Source organism: Mauremys reevesii, linkage group 1 (genome assembly GCF_016161935.1).
Source record: "Mauremys reevesii isolate NIE-2019 linkage group 1, ASM1616193v1, whole genome shotgun sequence".
In the NCBI taxonomy this organism is placed as follows: Eukaryota; Metazoa; Chordata; order Testudines; family Geoemydidae; genus Mauremys; species Mauremys reevesii.
In genome coordinates this window covers 227,115,131-227,131,824 of record NC_052623.1, presented here as the reverse complement: position 1 = coordinate 227,131,824, position 16,694 = coordinate 227,115,131, and the positions used below count along the sequence as shown (strand labels likewise).

Here is a 16,694-nt window from a genome sequence, read left to right as displayed (position 1 = left end):
ATCAGTACATGAGTCTGTGTTACTGTAGCAGATGGTGGACAGCACCATGACCCTCTTTAGGTAACTGAATGTGGCTAGATGAAAATCAATAAGATTTGATTTGAAAGGGCTGGAACAGCAGGAGGGGTATGGGTTGGGACTGAAGTTCAATAATAGAGCTGAATTGTGGCTTAGTACTAAAATAGCAGAGTAGTACTGAAGTGAAGCCAAGGGAGTAGGAATGGGAGTAATGGAAGCTAAGAACTGTTGAGTAGAGCTAAGAACTTGATGACATCTGGAAGGCTGAGATGTTTAATGCCTATTTTACTTCATAGAATTGGAAGGGACCTCAGGAGGTCATCTAGTCTAACCCTCTGCTCAAAGGAGGACAAATCCTCAGAAATTTTGCCCCAGTTCCCCAAATGGTCCTCTTAAGGATTGAGCTCACAACCCTGGATTTAGCAGGCCAATGCTCAAACCAGTGAGCTATACCTCCCCTCCCAGTCTTCACTAACAAGGTTAAAGGTAACTAGATACTAAACACAATTAATATTATATACAAGGGGGGAGGAACACAAGCCAAAATAGTGAAAGAACAGGTTAAAGAATATTTAGATAAGTTAGAAGCATTGAAGTCGGCAGAGTCTAAGGAAATTCATCTTAGGGTGCTTAATGAACTACCTGATGTGGTCTTGGAACTGTTAGCAATTATCCTTGAGAACTCCTGGAGGACATGTGTGTCCCAGAGGACTGGAGAAAGGCAAACACAGTACCTATATTTAAAAAAGGGAATAAAGAGGACCCAGGGAATTTATAGATGAGTGTACCTAACTTCGATACCTGAAAAGATACTAAAACAAATTATTAAACAATCAATTTGTAAGCACCTAGTGGATAATGGTTATAAGGAATAGCCAGCATAGATTTGTCAAAAACAAAATCACCCCAAACCAACCTAATTTCCTTCTTTGACAGAGTTACTGCACTAGTAGATGGGGGGAAGCAGTAGACATGGTATATCTTGATTTTATTAGGGTTTTTGACACAGTCCCATGTGACATTGTCATAAGCAAACTAGGGAAATGCTGTCTAAATAAAATTATTATAAGGTGAGCACACAATTGATTGAAAGACCGTATTAAAAGAGTAGTTATCCATGGTTTGCTGTCAAGCTGGGACGGCATATCTAATGGGGTCCTGCAGGGATCAGTCCTGGGTCTGGGAATATTTAATATTTCCATTAATGACTTGGATAATGGAGTGGAGACTATGCGTATAAAATTTGAAGATGAAACCAAGTTGGGAGGGGTTGCAACCTCTTTAAAGGACAAGATTAGACTTCAAAACAACCGTGACACATTGGAGAATTGGTCTGAATTCAGCATAGTGACATTCAAGAAAGATGCATGGAAAGTACTACATTTAGGAAGGAAAAGTCAAATGCACCAACTAAAAAATGGGAAATAGCTGGCTAGGTGGTAGTCTTGGGGAACAGGATTTCGGGGTTATAGTGGATCACACATTGAATATGAGTCAACAGTGTAATGCAGTTGTGAAAAAGGCTAATGTAATTCTGGGGTGACTGTCACATGTAGAGGCAGGGGAAGGAGTTAATCGTCCAGCTCCGCTTGGCATCGGTGAGGCCTCAGCTCCAGTGGTGTCCAGTTCTGGGTGCCGCACTTTAGGAAAGATGTGGACAAACTGGAGTGAGTCCAGAGGAGAGCAACAAAAATTATAAAAGCTTTAAAATCCTGACTTATGAGGAAAGATTGAAAAAACTTGGCATGTTTAGTTTTGAGAAAAGGTGACTGAGGAGTGGACCTGATAACAGCATTCAGATATGTTAAGGGCTGTTTCAAAGAGGACAGAGATCAATTGCTCTCCATGTCCACAGAAGGTAGGACAAGAAGTAGTGGGCTTAATCTGCAGCAAGGAAAATTTCTGTTAGATATTAGGCAAAGTTTTCTAACTATAAGGGAGGTTACGCTCTGGAATAGGCTTCCAAAGGAGGTTGTAGAATCCCCGTCAGTGGGAGGTTCTAAGAACAGGTTGGACAAACACCTCTCAGAGTTGTTCTGGGTTTACTTGGTCCTGCCGCAGCGCAGGAGGCTGGACTTGATGACTTATCAAGGTCCATTTCAGCCCTATATTTCTATGATTCTATGTATAATAGCGGTTGCTGCATATTGGCTTTAAAGTGCATGTGCCAGCACTAAGCCAATTGTTGTTGCACTTACTATCTTACTTTCATTAACTCCAAATTCAAATTCTGGCTCTTCCAGTCAAATTGCTTGTTCATTTATTTTTGATAGTTCTTGTTTTGATTTAATTATGTATGAGAATATTTCATAATGTGTTAGTAAATGTGTCACGGTGTATTTGTAAAATCAAAGAAGATTCGGTGATATGAGACTTCACTACACACCCTGCTATTAAATCTTCACTAAAAACTAGGAAAAATGCCATTTTTGTGCAGCTTGAATAGCTTGAAGATTAGAGAAGTGTTGATGTGTGAGGTTCTGCTGCATCTCTGTTTCTCTCTCCTATTTTGACTTCTTTCTTTAAAATCTTGCTTTTACAGTAAACTCATGGATTGACTAATAGGTCACAAAATACGGTAGTTAAGATGTTTTCTATAATTATGACCTTTTTCTACCAACAAATGGTTTGGGTTATCCCAAGAATTTTGATGAGTTAATAAATGTTTAATTTTTTCACTGAGTCAGGAGTATGCAAAATTGAAAATAAATGATTCCTCTTTGACTATGTGTCAGTCTATATCCCACTGTAAGGTGCTTGTGCCCATCGTGTTCTTAAGATTGGATTCTTTTGAATAGCAGTGTTTCTCAGTGACGTTCATGTGCTGCATGCCTCATCATATTCCCATCAATGCTTACAGCTGAAAATAAGCTGCGGGGAAAAACCAGGTCCACCATTTATTCTGAAACACGGTGCAAGCCCTGGTACCAATCCCTTGGCACTGCCCATTGAGGAGGTCTATTCTTCTTCTCCATCCCTGCAACGTACATTCTCGCCACTTCTGAGTGGAGAGCGCTCTCCTCTGAGATCTGTGGTGGACATCACTGAAAGGGCTGTCTGCTTTCTTTATAGGGCTCAGCTTCTTGTGTGGCAGGAATGGCATTGGATTAGCCAATATCAAACAAGCCAGCCATACCTCAATGGCAGGCCATTGTGGCCCTGTTGGGTTTACTGGGGTCTGCCCTCACACGCCTCTAGGAGCCATTTGATAGTGCATTCAAGGAAGAGGGGGAGATTACTCTCTCTACCAGCTTCTCTGACCAGACTGCCTATGCCAGACTAGCAGGAAGAGCTACATCTTGAGGCAGAATAACAACGTCATAGAATCATAGAACTGGAAGGAACCTCAAGTGGTCATCAAGTCCAGTCCCCTGCACTCATGGCAGGACTTAGTATTATCTAGACCATCTCTGACAGGTGTTTGTCTAACCTGCTCTTAAAAATCTCCAATGATGGAGATTCCACAACCTCCCTAGGCAATTTATTCCAGTGCTTAACCACTCTGGCAGTTAGGAAGTTTTTCCTAATGTCCAACCTAAAGCTCCCTTGCTGCAATTTAAGCCCATTTGCTTCTTGTCCTATCCCCAGAGGTTAAGAAGAACAATGTTTCTCCCTCCTCCTTGTAACAACCTTTTATGTACTTGGAAACTGTTTTGATGTGCCCTCTGAGTCTTCTCTTCTCCAGACTAAACAAACCCAATTTTTTCAATGCTCCCTCATAGGTCATGTTTTCTAGACCTTTAATCATTTTTGTTGCTCTTCTCTGGACTTTCTCCAATTTGTCTACATCTTTCCTGAAATGTGGCGCCCAGAACTGTACACAATACTTCAGTTGAGGCCTAATCAGAATGGAGTAGAGCAGAAGAATTACTTCTCATGTCTTGCTTACAACACTCCTGCTAATCCACCCCAGAATGATGTTTACTTTTTTTGTAACAGTGTTACAGTGTTGACTCATGGTCTTGGTCAGCTTATGGTCCACTACGACCCCCAGATCCCTTTCCACAGTACTCCTTCCTAGGAAGTCATTTCCCATTTTGTATGTGTGCAGCTGATTGTTCCTTCCTAAATGGAGTACTTTGCATTTGTCCTTATTGAATTTCATCCTGTATACTTCAGACCACTTCTCCAGTTTGTCCAGATCATTTTGAATTTTAATCCTATCCTCCAAAGCACTTGCAACCCCTCCCAGCTTTGTATTGTCTGCGAACTTTATAAGTGTACGCTCTATATCATTATCTAAATCATTGATGAAGATTTGAACAGAACTGGACCCAGAACAGATCCCTGTGGGACCCCACTCATTTTGCCCTTCCAGCATGACTGTGAACCACTAAAAGCAGCAAAGAATCCTGTGGCACCTTATAGACTAACAGACGTTTTAGAGCATGAGCTTTCGTGGGTGAATACCCACTTCGTCGGATGCAAGTAGTGGAAATTTCCAGGGGCAGGTATATATATGCAAGCAAGAAGCAAGCTAGAGATAACGAGGTTAGTTCAATCAGGGAGGATGAGGCCCTGTTCTAGCAGTTGAAGTGTGAAAACCAAGGGAGGAGAAACTGGTTTTGTAGTTGGCAAGCTGATGGTGTCAAATTTGCAGATGAACTGAAGCTCAGCAGTTTCTCTCTGAAGTCTGGTCCTGAAGTTTTTTTGCTGCAGGATGGCCACCTTAAGATCTGCTATTGTGTGGCCAGGGAGGTTGAAGTGTTCTCCTACAGGTTTTTGTATATTGCCATTCCTAATATCTGATTTGTGTCCATTTATCCTTTTCCGTAGAGATTGTCCAGTTTGGCCGATGTACATAGCAGAGGGGCATTGCTGGCATATGATGGCGTATATTACATTGGTGGACGTGCAGGTGAATGAACCGGTGATGGTGTGGCTGATCTGGTTAGGTCCTGTGATGGTGTCGCTGGTGTAGATATGTGGGCAGAGTTGGCATCGAGGTTTGTTGCATGGTTTGGTTCCTGAGCTAGAGTTACTATGGTGCGGTGTGCAGTTACTGGTGAGAATATGCTTCAGGTTGGCAGGTTGTCTGTGGGCGAGGACTGGCCTGCCACCCAAGGCCTGTGAAAGTGTGGGATCATTGTCCAGGATGGGTTGTAGATCCCTGATGATGCGTTGGAGGGGTTTTAGCTGGGGACTGTATGTGATGGCCAGTGGAGTCCTGTTGGTTTCTTTCTTGGGTTTGTCTTGCAGTAGGAGGCTTCTGGTACACGTCTGGCTCTGTTGATCTGTTTCCTTATTTCTTCGTGCGGGTACTGTAGTTTTGAGAATGCTTGGTGGAGATTTTGTAGGTGTTGGTCTCTGTCTGAGGAGTTAGAGCAGATGCGGTTGTACCTCAGTGCTTGGCTGTAGACAATGGATCGTGTGGTGTGCTCGGGATGGAAGCTGGAGGCATGAAGGTAGGCATAGCAGTCGGTAGGTTTTCGGTATAGGGTGGTGGTAATGTGACCATCACTTATTTGCACCGTGGTGTCTAGGAAGTGGACCTCCCGTGTAGATTGGTCCAGGCTGAGGTTGATGGTGGGGTGGAAGCTGTTGAAATCGTGGTGGAATTTTTCCAGAGTCTCCTTCCCATGGGTCCAGATGATGAAGATGTCATCAATGTAGTGTAAGTAGAGAAGGGGCGTGACTGGACGAGAGCTGAGGAAGCATTGTTCCAGGTCGGCCATAAAAATATTGGCATATTGTGGGCCCATAGCGGTGCCACTGATCTGGAGATATATATTGTCATCAAATTTGAAATAGTTGTGTGTGAGGATAAAGGCACAGAGCTCAGCAACCAGTTGTGCTGTGGCATCATCAGGGATACTGTTCTTGACAGCTTGTATTCCATCTGTGTGTGGGATGTTTGTGTACCACTGGTAACTACTCTCTGGGAATGGTTTTTCAACCAGTTTTTCTCCCACCTTATAGTAGCTCCACTGAGGTTGCATTTCCCTCGTTTGTTTATGAGAAGGTCATGCGAGAAAATATCAAAAGCTTTACTAAAGTCAAGATATACCACGTCTACCGCTTCCCCCCATCCACAAGGCTTATTACCCTGTCAAAGAAAGCTATCAGGTTGATTTAACAAAATTTGTTCTTGACAAATCCATGCTGACTATTACTTATCACCTTATGATCTTCTAGATGTTTGCAAATTGATTGTGTAATTATTTGCTCCATTATCTTTCCAGGTACAGAAGTTAAATTGACTGGTCTGTACTTCCCCGGGTTGTCCTTATTTCCCTTTGTATAGATTGACACTATATTTGCCCTTTTCCAGTCTTCTAGAATCTCTCCCATCTTCCATGACTTTTAAAAGATAATCGCTAATGGCTCATATATCTCCTCAGTCAGCTCCTTGAGTATTCTAGGATCAATTTCATCTGGTCCTGGTGACTTGAAGACATCTAACTTGTCTAAGTAATTTTAACTTGTTCTTTCCCTATTTTAGCCTCTGATCCTACCTCATTTTCACTGACATTCACTATGTTAGACGTCCAATCACCACCAGCCTTCTTGGTGAAAACCAAAACAAAGAAGTCATTAAGCATCTCTGCCATTTCCACATTTTCTGTTATTATTCCACTCCCTGTCATTGAGTAATGGACCTATCCTGTCCTTTGTCTTCCTCTTGCTTCTAATGTATTTGTAGAATGTTTTCTTGTTCCCTTTTATGTCTCTAGCTAGTGTGATCTCGTTTTGTGCCTTTCTAATTTTTTTCCTACATACTTGTGTTATTTGTTTATATTCATCCTTTGTAATTTGACCTAATTTCCACTTTTTATAGGACTCTTGTTTTATTTTTAGATCATTGAAGAGCTCCTGGTTAAGCCAGGGTTGTCTCTTGCCATACTTCCTATCTTTTCCTATGCAGTGGGATAGTTTGCTCTTGTGCTCTTAATAATGTCTCTTTGAAAAACTGCCAGCTGACTTCAATTGTTTTTCCCCTTAGACTTGTTTCCCATGGAATCATACCTACTAACTTCCTGAGTTTGCTAAAGTCTGCCTTCTTGAAATTGTCTTTATTTTGCTGTTCTTCCTCCTACCATTCCTTAGAATCATGAACTCTACCATTTCATGATCACTTGCACCCAAGCTGCCTTCCACTTTCAGATTCTCAACCAGATTCCTCCCTATTCGTCAAAATCAAATCTAGACCAGCCTCTCCCCTAGTAGCTTTCTCCTCTTTCTGAAATAAAAAATGTTTCACCACCAAAGGCCTGTCATCTTTGTCGCCCAATGAGGCAGTGTACTCAGCACTGATATCAGCATGAGGTTATTTTAAGAGCTGTTTAAAAGAATTGCTGAGACTTTGGAACTAGAAACATGGGTCATATCAGAGAAATCTCATAAGTTGTTTGACATCCTGACAACTCTTGGTCCAATCAGAATCACCCTCCCTATAAATGAGGCGTTGTTTGACGTAGCTAAGGGCCTGTGACAGATGCTGGCCATGATAACACCAAGTGCAGAATGGGTAGAGAACAATACCAGGTCCCTCAGTCTGGGTTAAAGTACTTCTATGCCCACCACAACATAGGCTCTTTAGTCATTTCAGTGATACAGGAGAGACCTAAATCAAACAAAAGTACCCCTAAGGAGAAGGACACAAAAAGGGTCAACCTACTTGGGAGAAAATCTTACTCCTCTGTCTCATTACAACTCACTGTGGCAAATTGCCAGGCCTTCCTGGACAAATGGAACTTTTTAACCTAGTATAGAGTGATGCCCTTTCTCTGGAAATTCCCACATGACAAAGGGGGCAGGAGGACTCAGGAGAACAATCAAGGAAGGCCAGTTGGAGGCCAGGATGGCTACACAGGTGGCAATGGGCACCTCCAACGCTGAGGGCAGATCTATGGCATGGCAGTGACTATATATTGAGTATCCTGGCTCCAATCATCAGGCATCCCTAGGGAGGTACATGTAGTGATCAAGGACCTGTCCTCTGAGGGCAGTGAATTATTTAGCAAGTGAGCTGACAGCACTCTCTAAAAGACTGAAAGGCCACCTTGCACTCTTTGGGGATTTACACACCAGCCCTATATCTCAAGCCATGCTGTCCTCAACCCAGTCATGATAACAGGTGCCATGTTATCACTCCATGTAACCTGAGTACCATGCCAAGAAGATGATGTACAAGAGGAGTCTCCAGGCTTCTTCCTCCTCAGTGATGCATCCTACTCCTATGGCACAGCAACTAATTTGACAGGACTCTTTGGAGCCACACCAAATCCAGGCCAGAAAGCACCACCTTTGAAAGCTGCCTTACCCCATTCCAGCATTGGATGGATGCGTGTTGGAGATCTTCACCCATGGCTATCTCATTCAGTTCCACTCTTTAACCCTACTGTTTACCTACCACCCTTCAGGGACCCTTCTCACAAGCAGGGCTTTAGAGCTGTGCTCTGGCTCTGCTCCGGCTCCAAGTAAAAACCTACAGCTCCTCTGCTCTGGAGCTGCTCCGTGCTCCAGCTCTGGGCTCCGCTCCAAAGCCCTGCTCACAAGAGCCTGTTACAAGCAGAAGTCGCCTCACTGGGGAGCCATAGAGAAGGTGCCACCACAATTCAAGGGGAAAAGATTTCTACTCCCTGTATTTTCTGATTTTGAAGATGAAAGAGGGTCTTCATGCTATCCTAGACCTAAGAAGATTCATCTGATCCATACATCATCTCAGGTTCAGGATGGTAACACTTGCCTCCATCATTCCATCTCTTCAAACTCAGGACTGGTTCATGGCTCGGACCTTGCAGGATGTGTACTTCCAAATAACCCACAGGAACATTCTAAGATTCACAGGGGGGCCCAACCATTACTAACCCAGGGGCCTGCCTTTTGGACTCCCCCTGGCAAGAGTATTTGTAAAATGCCAGGCAGTGGTGGACGCACACTTAAAGAGAAAGGGAATTCACATCTACTTATGCCTGGATGGTTGGCTGATCAGGGGCAAACCCCAGAGGAGACCACAAAGGTCCTGCACTATGTCTTCTAACTGTTCTCCAGACTGGGACTCCTTGTGCACTATGAGAAGGCACTTAGATACTCCTGTTGTGCTTATTAGACCTGCTAAGTTACTCTAAGCTAAACTATAAAAAGTATGTAAAAGTTCATAAAATGTTACAATAAATGTGAAAAATAGGTCAAGCTGTTTACAATGATGAATGTGCAAGAAAACCAGACTGAGAAATTGTATTAGTCCAAACAATGTGGCCAACTAATATAAGTCAAGGACTGTGTTGAGATCATACTTGGTAAACAGAAAAAATTTACTTATGTCAACTTTGGCCTTACGGAAACAGATTTAATTGGTGGACAAAATAATGAGGACAAAATCTGCCCTACTTTTACCCCTTTTTGGTGTCCTTAAAAAGACACTGAAAAAAAGAATCATCTTCCCCCAGCTCATGTCCTGACTTACCAGCAGTTGGTAACTCAATTCATCTTGATATATCTAAAGAACGTTCTTCCTAAGAGGGAGGTTGGCTGGGCTTGCTCTTTTTTAAGGAATTTTGTTTTCACTTGTGAGTGCTGCAAGTTATCCCACTATCATGACATCCAGTCCTCAGCCCAGCAGTGAGGATATCTAATTGCCAGCACGACAAAGGCATGTAAGATCCTGTATAGTAATCCCTTCCCTTGTTGTGTGACTTTCTGCCTTCTGTTTCTTTCCTCCTATCCTGTCTCGCTCTCTTGAATTTTTGAATCCTGAAGTCAGATATACTGCACTCATCCAAACCTGCCTTGTCTAAAGAGAAAGGATCCAACCAGATGATGGCCCTCACCAGATTGTAACTAATCAAGGTCCAAGCAGCAAGTGTCTTGGTAAACTTTCGAGCCAAAGCATCCACTTGTAACTAACTAGCAGTCCCGTGTTCCAAAAACATCAACAAAAGCCATGTTTCACCCATCTTTTCTCTCCTGTCTCTCCTTACCTTGTGTCTGTGAATGCCCTGCACATCAGGACTAAGAATAAAATTAACCATTTCATTTTCATCAATGAAAAGTTGTTCTTAAGCTAAGAGACTCTGATACTTTAAATCCAAAAGGAAAGAGACTTTAATAAAATCTGAAGTTTGTTTTGCATAATGACTCAATCACAGTGTCAGTATAAATGCTTGTTTTAATTTCCTGTGGGTTTCTGTGGGTGTATTTAATCAATAAACTTTCAATATAAATACATGCTTTTAGGTGTTTGCTAAGCAATTGGGTAAAACCAAGGTCTCTATTTAATATTAGCCCTGAATCCTCTATCTATCACTGTTTCATCGTAGACAGTGAAAGTGTTTATAAACGCCTTTAACTTTTTAGGCTTTTGAAATTTATATCGATATAGCACTCCCTCCTTTCACTTCATTATTTATATGGCAAGTTAATCCCATGTGATGTTCATTCTCTTATCCTCTCCTCAGGGAGAGAAGTGTGTGCAGTGGCATTTCTTGTTTTGGTAGGGTTTTTGTTTTGTTTTGTTTTAATATATATGTTGCTCTGTATTTATGTTAGAAAGGGGCAAGATCAAAGAAATGCACCTTGTACTTGGAGCAGAGGGTGGTGAGGTTTGTGATGGTTCTTAGTTCCTGGGGGAATTCATTGAACTGACCCTGGAGAAAGTTTTATCTCCTGCACAGTAGTTGTTGACCACTGTCTTCATCCTGGAGTTGAAGATCTAAAATCCATAAAGCAGCAACATAAAGCAATCCATTGACTTTTGTCAAGTATTATGCCCTTGATATGGCAGCTGGGCCTGATGCCAAATTCCAATGAGCAATACTTCAATCACTTTTTGACTAATACAGCTGGCAGTCCTCATTCCCAGCATCCAGAGGGGATACTGCTTACTAGTCACAGTGGGATCCACACTGACACAGTGTGGAAGAAGAAAGAATGGTTACATACGCTTCAGTAACTGTGCTTCTTTGAGATGTTGTACTCTGTGTGGGCCCCACTACCTGCTCTCCATCCCTGCTCTTCAACATCCACAGCAACATGAGCTTTGAATTGTGAAAGAAATGAGAGAGGGTCAGCCATGCCTTTATGCTCTCATATGGGAGCACACGGAGGCACATAGTGCATGCATAGCCCCGACAGACACTGCTATTCAAAATAATCCAATCTAACACACAAGGCACACCTGACCCTATAGTCGGAGCCACATTGACTACAACATTTTGAAGAACCACAGTTGCTGTAGGATATGTGGCCATTCTCTCCATGTTATAACATTGTTTTTTTTTATGGGAGAAGTTCACCCTGTAACATAGAAGCTCTAGAAAGCCTCCTGCGGCAGAAAACTTGTTGTGCTCATCTCCTGCTGAGTGAGCACTGTGTTGTGTGATCATGTGGGAAAACTAGACTCTGATCCCAGCAAGGAGAGTGAGCTGGTGCAACAATGGGGCTATGGCTGATAAGTCTGCTGTTGTACAAATCCAGTGGGGAAAAAATCCTTTGTTGGGGGGCGAGGGCTGCATAGATCCCAGTCCCTATTCCAGCCCATCTGGATTGTTGAGTGAATTCCATTGCTCCATCACACAAAGGTCATTTACTTGGGCTTTTTGTTGAATTTCACCTGGTTTGCAGCTCTCCGAGTATTTTGTGTGGAGCATTAGGGAAGATTGTACCCATTTGTTGGTCACATGAATGAAAAATAGTGCATTAAGAAAGTGCCTTTGTGCAGCTGAGCACAAGTAGTTATTGGAGGTTCAGCCTAACAACATATATTTAGACCCTCTGTTCCACTTCCATCAAATGAGATCAACTTGCCATTAAATATGGTGAAGTGAAAGGAAGGAGAAAGTTTTAAAGAGAGAGGAGACAAAAGGAGATGATATAAGAACAATTATTTGGCTGCCCCTACCCCATATATCAACCACTCAAGGGGAAATAAGCTGCACCCCACTGCTGAATCCAGTAACAGGCATGTTGTCGCTGCATTTCCAGTGCTGGGAGGCATTGCGCCACAGGGAGGTGACGGACTAGAATCTTGTCTCATTTACACCAGAAACTCCACTGATGTCAAAAGAATGACTCCTGCTTTACATCAGTGTAACTGAGACCAGAATCTGGCCTCATAACCTACACTTTTAAATCTGTTAAACAGATGTTTACAACAAAAGTATTTAATGTTATTTTGATAAAACGACAGCTAAAAGTCCCATCAGAAAATGAAAAACTATTAGCTGCTTAGCACCTTGCAGGCTGTTTTTTTCAAAATGCAGTGACTGGTAATTTAAATAGCTGTGCTATTTTCTGAATGACTAATGGATGGTATTTTATACGTCTGAATAAATGGAGCAGTACATGCCCTCATTACATTTTTACTATAGATAAAATTATTTTAAGCAATTTAGTACTAATAGTGCTGATGACACTAAAAACATTGTAATGTAACCTTTCTGAATCACTTTATTGAACAAAATGTCAAACCATCTTTTTCAGTCTTCCCAAGTAGATTCATTTTCTCAGTCTCAACTGCCAGCTCAAGAGAGCAATCATCTGGGATCCAGCAAAGTCTTCCGTCAGGTACGTGAATCTTCCATCAATGTTAAAGAATGTCCTGCTGCTTGTTTTCCAGGAGAGCACCTCACATATAATAAACCTAAGTAGATGGTTTCCCACAATGGGGGGCGAGACAAATAGTCCTTTTCTTCCTCACCTTCCCTTCCCATGCAGCTGTGAAATTTTGTGTCTAGCACCTGTGAGCAGCCTGTGGTTCCACTAGTCATTCAGTAGTATTTTGAGCTATGTCTGCTGCACACTGGGGGACAAACATCCTCTCCCTGCCCCATATGTTCTCATGGGAAACTCTATGAGTTTCAACTCTAAGAATTTCCAATCCCTTCCATAGTATTTTCTGTGAAAGGGCAACTTATTCATCTCAGAAGCTTGGTTTGGGTTTTTTAAGAAAATACAAGAAAAACCCCTTGTCATTATAAGCGCCATAGGAACCAGACTCCCTCCTTCTTCAGAGCTTTGGCATTCTACAGGAGTACAAAACTTTGAATACAGAATCTATGGTCCTGATCCTGCTATTGATAGCACACAGGCAATCTCTTTCAGGATCTGAACCTATTTTTACACTCAAATCTGTCTACAAGAGGAAGGTTTCTTCACTGAAAACATTCTTTGCAGATATCAGATGGGATGCAAATCACTTGGATACCAAATATGGGAGCTCCCACCAGTCACAAAAGGTGGTAATAACTGAGTTTAAAGCACTTGTGATGCAGCAGTGTTTTGCAAATAACAAAAGGACCTAGACCTGGACACACAAAAGGCATTAGGCACCTAAGTCCCTTTTTAGGTACCTAAGTCCCAGTGCGATACACAACTCTTATGGAACCCTGTAGGCACCTAAACTCACTCGGTGCCTATATTTTGGCCCCTGGGCATTTGCACTGTTGCCTCCTTCTAGGTTTCAAGACACCTAGCCCCCACCTAAACGTCACAGCAGATCACAAACCAGGGGAAGATAGGCATTCGGCTGCTTAAGTCACATATGGGGTCCAATCCTGTAGGCATTCTCAGAGACTGCCTACTGGATCGGGCCTCTCAGGTGAGTTCACACAAAACTGGGGAGGAAGGACCTCAACCTCCCTCATAGCTTTTAGCCCAGTGATTTAGGTACTCACCTGGGATGTGGGAGACCCAGGTTCAAGTTCCCCCTCCACTTGGAGGGGGAGAAGGGATTTGAACAGGAATCTGCCACATCTTAGGTGGGTGCTCTAGCTCAGTGGTTCTCAAACTTTTGTACTGGTGACCCCTTTCACATAGCAAGCCTCTGAGTGCGAACCCCTTTATAAATTAAAAACACTTTAAAATATGTTTAACACCATTATTAATGCTGGAGGCCAAGCAGGGTTTAGGGTGGAGGCTGAGAGCTTGCGACCCCCCACGTAATAACCTCATGACTCCCTGAGGGGTCATGACCCCCAGTTTGAGAACCCCTGCTCTAGCCACTGGGCTAGTCAGATGTGGGGCTCCCGCGCTCTCTTCTTTTGAAGGTATTGCATTCTGGATAAATAATGGGCGTCATTAGAGTGGGGAGATTGGATCCTCCTGCCTCCCATATGAGTGCTCTATCCACCAGGCTAGAAAGCCATTCTGATGTCATTGGAGGTGGGGGGGAGGGAGGGAGGATGGAGAGCGAGAGTGAGCACAAGCATAAGAATGACTCTATAGTCTGGTGGTTAGAGCCAGGACTTTTTTTCTACACTTAACTGAGAAATTGCTGACTGAATTTTGCTCAGGTCTTCCAGAAAAAAATATAACATTTTGGCTGAAAATATATAGCAAAATTTCAATTCAGAAGGTGAAATTTAAAAAAAAAGTTACAAGAAACTAAAATTAGGTAGTTCTAAAGAAACTCATGCTATGAATTTATAGTGGAAGCTAGTGCTGCTGTTTTAATGTATCTGTTCATCTATTAATAATTGTGGTCATGTACATTTTTATATGTTTTTGACAAATCAATTTTAAAAGCTTAGAAAAGCTATAGAGGTCACTCCTTCAAACTAAGATTTAAAAAAAAAATCTTTACCAGCTTGCCATGTAATTTTTATTTATTTGACTGCAGAAATTCAATAGCAGTGTTAGTTCACTCCCTCATCTGGAAGGCCAAACGAAGCACAATTTCATTGTAAATGCCGCCAGACCTCATCCACAAGACAGCAGCCTTCCTCACATAACAAAGAACCTGCAGAATGTGAACCTATTGCTTCAGGTGAATTACAGGACATTTTTATATGGAGTATAGTTGTAGACATGTCTGTCCCAGGATAGCAGAGAGACAAGGTGGGTGAGGCAATATCTTTTATTTGACCAATTTCTGTTGGAGAGAGAGACCAGCTTTTGAGCCACATAGAGCTCTTCTTCAGGCCCTGAAGATATTATCTCACTCACCTTGTCTATCTGATTGTTAGACACTTTTGTTTCATGTTAACCAATGTGTTTCTAATGGAGCTAATTGAATTTTAGCAAATCTGATTAGTGACCTATCTGGATATTTGTATATGTGGAGATAGATATAATTTACTGAAGATTTTTTTTCGGTTTCTATTTTCACTAGCACAGCTCTAGTTTAAGAAAAAAAAAAGAATTAGTGATGGGTGAATACCTAAAAGGTGTGGCAGCTAATTTGGGATATCCGCATAAGTTTTGATGATTATCCAAAGTTACTTCAACCTTTTGAAGTCATCTTCAATGTTGGCATTTAAAAATCCAACCAGTTCCTTCTCTCTTCCTCATTCTTCCCAACTGCTCTGTCCTTCTCTGATCCCTGCTCTCTAAATTCCTGTCTTTTTTTCTTCAATAAATCAGATCTCTGATCTAAAGAGGTGACTCACATTCTTTATGTCTACCATGTTGATCCTTTTTTCCTTCCTATCTGCGATGTTACTGTAACAAATCTATGGTGGAGTCTCAGCAGATTTGACAGGTTCTACTGGGCCCCATTCAGATCTATCTTCAGATCTTATGGGCTAGAAGTATTTCTGGACATAGGCACTGACTTCCTGGGTGGTCCAGCCCTGGAGCACCCACAGAAAAAAAAATTAGTGGGTGCTTAGCAGCCAACTCCGCCCCTCCCCCCAACTCCTCCCTGCCACCAGCAGCCCCACTGATCAACTTCTCCCCGTCCCTCCCAGCTGTTCTGTGGCATGAAGGAGGTGCTGGGAGGGAAGGGGAGGAGCAGGGATGGGGCGTGCTCAGAGGAGGGGGCAGAAAGAGGTGGGGAAGAGGCAGGGCAGGGGCAGGAAGAGGCGGGGTGGGGGGTGGCTTTGGGAGAAGGGCTGAAGTGGGGGTGAGGCTGTGGCGGAGTGAGGATGGGAAGAGGTGGGATGGGGGTGGCGACTTGGGGGAAGATGTGGAGTGGGGGCAGGGCCTGGGGCAGAGGGAGAGTCAAGCACCTCCCCCCCCAGGTAGAGAGGAAGTTGGCGCCTATGTTTCTGGATCAGAATTACCCCAGAATGCATTTTGCCTCAGATGCCATGGAATGCCTGGAGAATGCAAGCTTTATAAACAGCAGCTTGTTAGGTAGAAGTTTACTGAGACACTGCCATGGGTTGTATAACCTGTTTAGAAATGTTTGCATAAGGGCTGAGTGGAGCTCTAGGGCTCACAACAGCATACAGAATCGGGTAGAGAGGCTGCTTACCTAAAATGATTCGAACTATCAAAAATGTTAAATTTCGTGGCCTGATGCAGCCAAACATTCCCGCACAGACAAGTGCTCAAGTCCATTGCAGTCAGTTCTTACATTTCAACTCTAAGAATTTCCGGTCTCTTCCCTAGCATCTTCTGTGAACATGTTCATTTACTAATCTAAGAGTTTGGGGAGATTGTCTTGTGTTTTAAGAAAACACTTAAAAGCTATTGTTATAAGAAGATACATAGAGGCCAGACTCCTTCCTAAAGCAAGGCTTAGAAATTCCACAGGAGCCTAAAACTTCCAATATACAAATAACATTTAAATGCTTTGGTAAATCAGGGCCCCTGTTAGGATGGAGGTTTGAGCCAGTGTTCTTTTGTTTTGTTTTTTTCTAAACCCGTTTGCTCAAGCTTAGAAGTAAAGAGGCACACTTTGACTCCTGGAATCACAGAAGTCAGAAACAGAAAACATCTCTTAGATCATCTTGTCAACCTCCTCAGCAGAAAGACCAGGGCCAGATCCTCAACTTGTGTAAATTGTCATA

The 16,694-nt window shown here is 42.7% G+C and overlaps 1 protein-coding gene across 19 annotated transcripts in view; it reads left to right on the top strand.

Annotated features, from left to right (window-relative positions):
- DYRK4 (dual specificity tyrosine phosphorylation regulated kinase 4) overlaps positions 1 to 16,694 on the top strand; it is an 81,989-nt gene that overhangs the window by 34,135 nt on the left and 31,160 nt on the right. For all 19 annotated transcript variants that reach the window (XM_039506666.1, XM_039505783.1, XM_039506916.1 and 16 more), the window contains 2 exons: positions 12,442 to 12,525; positions 14,579 to 14,725. In XM_039506666.1, the coding sequence (XP_039362600.1) occupies positions 12,442 to 12,525; positions 14,579 to 14,725 (231 nt within the window). The remainder of the gene's footprint in view (positions 1 to 12,441; positions 12,526 to 14,578; positions 14,726 to 16,694) is intronic.